The following is a 4,219-nucleotide window of genomic DNA, read 5'->3' on the forward strand; positions in this document are numbered from 1 at the left end:
CCCGTTTACAGGTCAGAGAGAACAAGAACCCGTTTACAGGTCAGAGAGAACAAGAACCTGTTTACAGGTCAGAGAGAACACAAGAACCCGTCTACAGGTCAGAGAGAACAAGAACCTGTTTACAGGTCAGAGAGAACACAAGAACCCGTCTACAGGTCAGAGAGAACACAAGAACCCGTTTACAGGTCAGAGAGAACACAAGAACACAAGAACCCGTTTACAGGAGGAGTGAAAGAGGACAAAACGTCCAACATTTGTGTGGACGACCTGCATGAAGAGGAAACAGAAACCCAGACTCACCCCGGTCTCCATGCAGACCACGCACTCCGAGCTTCCTGGTTCCTCCACAGGAACCGGTGCCGACGGGGTGACGGGGGTCCCGGGGGACCGCGGCGGGCTGGGCGTCGGTACGATGGCGATGTTGGGGAAAGACGGAGCCGAGGGGACGGCTTCCTCCTCCTGTTCCACAGCCTTAGAACATCCAGCTGAGGAGCAGAACCAGACGAGCGTCACATTCATGTTCTGGTTTCTGTCGGATCAAAGGATCCAGGTGAGGCGTACCTGTGGGCCGGCGCTCCCGGGCCCAGCTCAGGAGGGCCTTCTGGACTCCCGCTTCACTGATGCCCACCTGAGGAAACAGGAACTCATCAGAACACTTCCTGCCTGACGAGGAACCTCAAACTGCGGGGGCACTCTGACAGACAAAACTCTGGGGGAACGTGTTCTCAGACGCACCTTTTTGAGGTCAGAGGTCGTCATGTGCCACAGCGCCTCGGTGGTGATGCGGTGATGGGCCAGGACCGGCAGGTAGTGCTGGGCCGACAGTCTGCACAGCAGGTTGACCAGTTCTTCCTCCACACCCGATTCCTGCAGGGGAACCACACGCTTAGAACCACAGAGTTCTCAGGCCTCCAGGTTCCTGAGAGTTCCTGTACCTGCATGCGGAGGGACAGGGGCTTGGCGTCCAGCAGCCTCTGGTACTGGATCATCCAGTAGTTCTGATGGTTGGACTCAGACTTCTTCTCCATCTCCACCTGAAACACACCAGCACCCGGTTAGTTCTCCTCACAGTCTGCGCCGAGACGATCCAGAGGTTCTGACCATGGTTCCTCACCAGAACCTGCCGCAGCTCCTGCTCCCGCTGGTCTCTCTGCTTCAGCAGCTGCTGCAACAGATCACTGAGAGCCGTGCGCTGTTCCACCAGAACCTCCTGCAGAAACGGGCAGAACCGTGGAAGGAACACTCAAAACGGAACAAGGTTCTTCTCTGATTTTATCATCTACATCAGGAACTCCAGGGAACCATCAGACGTTCACAAAACAGCTTTAAAATCAACGTCCTGCTGGGGCCTCCAGAAGGTTCTTCTCCGTGGTCGGGTCGTGGAGCCTACAGGTCCAGGATGGAACCCAGACCTCCCTCTCCAGCTCCTCCTGGAGAACCTCGAGGCGTTCCCAGCCCAGAGAGGATCCAGAACCTCTTCAGGTAGTTCTGGGTCTCCTCCCAGTGGGACCTGAATCTAAACCTGACTTTCCTGCAGCTAAAAGGAGGTTCTGCTTGAATCAGACCTTCGGCTGATAAATGAGGCGCTGAAGATAAATGACATGAAAAAACAACAAGAAGCAAAAACCAAAGAAACGGATGAAGGCAAAGAAAGGAGGCGGAGCCACCCACCTGCAGGCTCTCAGAGTCCAGATTGCGTCTTTTAATCTCCAGTTTAGTCACCTGCATGAGTTCTCCCTCTATGAGTCTGATCTGAGGACAGCAGAGAGGCAACATGCTGCTTAATGTCAGGCTGAGCGAGCTGCTGAACGAGCTGCTGTAGCTGCTGGATGTCAGGATGAATGAACGAGCTGCTGGATGTCGGGCTGAACGAGCTGTAGCTGCTGCTTAACGTCTCACTGAATGAGCTGCTGAATGTCAGGATGAATGTGAGGCTGAATGAGCTGCTTAATGAGTGTTTGTAATAAAACAGAGTCGGATCGAGGCAGAAACTAACACCTCCCAACCAGCAGGGGGCAGCAGAGACTGTTTCTGTGAATTATCATTAAAATAACTTGTTGTTGAATTAAAACCTTTGTTATTTCAGAACAAACGTTTATTAAACTGAACCAAACGGATTTAGTGGTTTTAAATCAGCTGTTTCCTGTTTTATGACTCGGCAGTAAAGCTGGACCGAGCCGACAGGAACATGAAGGTTGATGAACCTGGATCCGGTTCTGTTTGGATCAGGAACATAAAGAACACTCAGAGAACGATGCTGCAGGTGTCTGCGGGGGACAGGAGGCTCACCTGGTTCCGGATGTATCCGTGAACAGCATCTTTCTGCAGCTGCAGGGCCTGAAAGGCAGCTTTCTGCATCTCCTCCTGCAGAGAACAGCAGACTCAGCGCAGCCGTTTCACCCGACACACATGGTTTCACACCAACACCTCACCTCCTGGAGGATCTGAGCGATGGCTTTGGATTTGTCCAAGACTTGGAGGGACAGCATCCTGTCAAACTTCCTGTCCAGAGTCTCCATGCTGCAGCGGGACACAGAGAGAGAGGACATGACGGCAGATCTGAGGTCTGCGGGGATCGGAGCTGATGTTAGTGGATGCTTCACCTCCTGCAGGCCTCAGACACCAGACTCTGGCGCCGACAGTCGCTGGCTTGCTGGAGGAGGCTCATGGCATTGCTGTCCAGCAGCATCTTCTGCATGGCGGCTAAAGACGACCCCGGGACATCAGGAGGACAAGAGACACAGAGAAGATCAGGAGGAGGCTGAGCCTGACACACGTTTTATTAAAAATAAAAACAGGATTTCAGCTCCAACACGTCTGTTTTCACTTCATCTCCTCACAGATTAGGTTTAAAGTCCTGGAGGCGGCGCAAAGGTTCGAATATTTCTAATTAAGATGCTGAAAACGACTGTTTATAAACAGAGTGAAAAATAAAACCTCGTACAGGTGGATAAACTCCATAAAACAGGTTTAAAATGCTCTACCTGCCACGTCCCTCTTCCTCAGGGAGTCGGCCTCCTCCTGAGTGATGGCCGTCAGCTGCTCCACCCGGATCCTGGAGGCAAGGAAACAGTTAAAGGTTGCCGTGACGACCAGAGGAGGTCTGAGGTCGAGCTGCCGTTTGTCCCAGTGCAGCTGCCGTAGCTTCCTGTAAACCAGCTGCAGAGAAACTGTTCAACATCTTTTCTTCTCTGAAGAATAATCTGAATAATCTGTAATAATCTGCAGTAATCTGTAATAAAACCTCAGGCTTTAAACTCAACGGCAGCTTGTGATGATGAAGGTTTGTTGACTTGTTATTGTGCATTCTTTATATTTTCATGAAATAAATATAAAATAAGTCGTATTTCATGCATCAATAATGGTTTTAAATCTTTTGGCAGTGAGGTGATTCCCTCCTCTGACAGCAGAAATGGTAAAAAGAAGATGACTCTGGTTCCTGCAGTGAAGCTCCTCTGAAAGCACTTTGCTCCTCGCTCCTCTCAGAGCTCCATGAATAACTCACCGGTCCTCCTCCATGGCCTGAAGGAACTCGGCGCTCTTCTTCTGCCTGAGGAGAAAACGCCGCAGTCAGCAGAAGCTCAGCCTCTGACCTCAAACCTTCTGCTTCAGCTCCAACCTGCTGTTGTCCATCAACAAGCTGCTGATGCGGCCGCTGATGTTGTCCTCGGCCTGACGGACCTTCTCCAGGACCAGCTGCCTCTCGGCCTCCTGAGCTCTCTGCTGCAGGCTGAAGCCCTGATCCACGCGCTCCTGCGCCTGAAAGACAGCGAGGAAACCTGAGGGATCAGAGTCCGCCGAGGTGTCCGCCAGGAGGCAGGACCGCGAGAGGAAACCTGCTGCTGCAGCTGATTCTGACAAACTTCAGCTGCTGCAGCTGATTCTTTGCTCCTGCAGCTGATTCTCTGCTCCTGCAGCTGATTCTCTGCTCCTGCAGCTGATTCTGACAACCTTCAGCTCATAAAAACAGACTCAGCTCACCTGCCGGACGGAGTTCAGGACGTTTTCTTTGTGGAAGTTGTTCATGAGCAGCAGCTGGGTGTGCTCCTTCTGCTTCTCCTCCAGGTGGCGCTCAAACGCCAGCTTCTCCTGCTGCTTCTGCTCCTGGAGGAGAAACAGCCGATGGAGAGGTCCCAGTTGTACTTGTAGATGTGTGTGTGTGTAGGTGTGTGTGTGGGTGTGTGTGTGTGGGTGTGTAGGTGTGTGTGTGTGTGTGTGT

General features: G+C 52.2%; 1 protein-coding gene across 3 annotated transcripts in view; it reads right to left on the reverse strand.

Annotated features, from left to right (window-relative positions):
* Positions 1-4,219, reverse strand: part of lrsam1 (leucine rich repeat and sterile alpha motif containing 1) — a 15,591-nt gene that overhangs the window by 3,399 nt on the left and 7,973 nt on the right. For all 3 annotated transcript variants that reach the window (XM_037979386.1, XM_037979385.1, XM_017441130.3), the window contains exons 12-24: positions 3,982-4,104; positions 3,620-3,759; positions 3,506-3,550; positions 2,985-3,055; positions 2,604-2,703; positions 2,433-2,520; positions 2,290-2,364; positions 1,672-1,752; positions 1,115-1,210; positions 936-1,034; positions 736-867; positions 562-628; positions 301-485 (exon numbers count right to left, since the gene is read on the reverse strand). In XM_037979386.1, coding sequence (XP_037835314.1) covers positions 301-485; positions 562-628; positions 736-867; positions 936-1,034; positions 1,115-1,210; positions 1,672-1,752; positions 2,290-2,364; positions 2,433-2,520; positions 2,604-2,703; positions 2,985-3,055; positions 3,506-3,550; positions 3,620-3,759; positions 3,982-4,104 — 1,302 coding nt within the window. The remainder of the gene's footprint in view (positions 1-300; positions 486-561; positions 629-735; positions 868-935; positions 1,035-1,114; positions 1,211-1,671; positions 1,753-2,289; positions 2,365-2,432; positions 2,521-2,603; positions 2,704-2,984; positions 3,056-3,505; positions 3,551-3,619; positions 3,760-3,981; positions 4,105-4,219) is intronic.

This window comes from Kryptolebias marmoratus, linkage group LG14, assembly GCF_001649575.2.
Source record: "Kryptolebias marmoratus isolate JLee-2015 linkage group LG14, ASM164957v2, whole genome shotgun sequence".
NCBI lineage: Eukaryota > Metazoa > Chordata > Actinopteri > Cyprinodontiformes > Rivulidae > Kryptolebias > Kryptolebias marmoratus.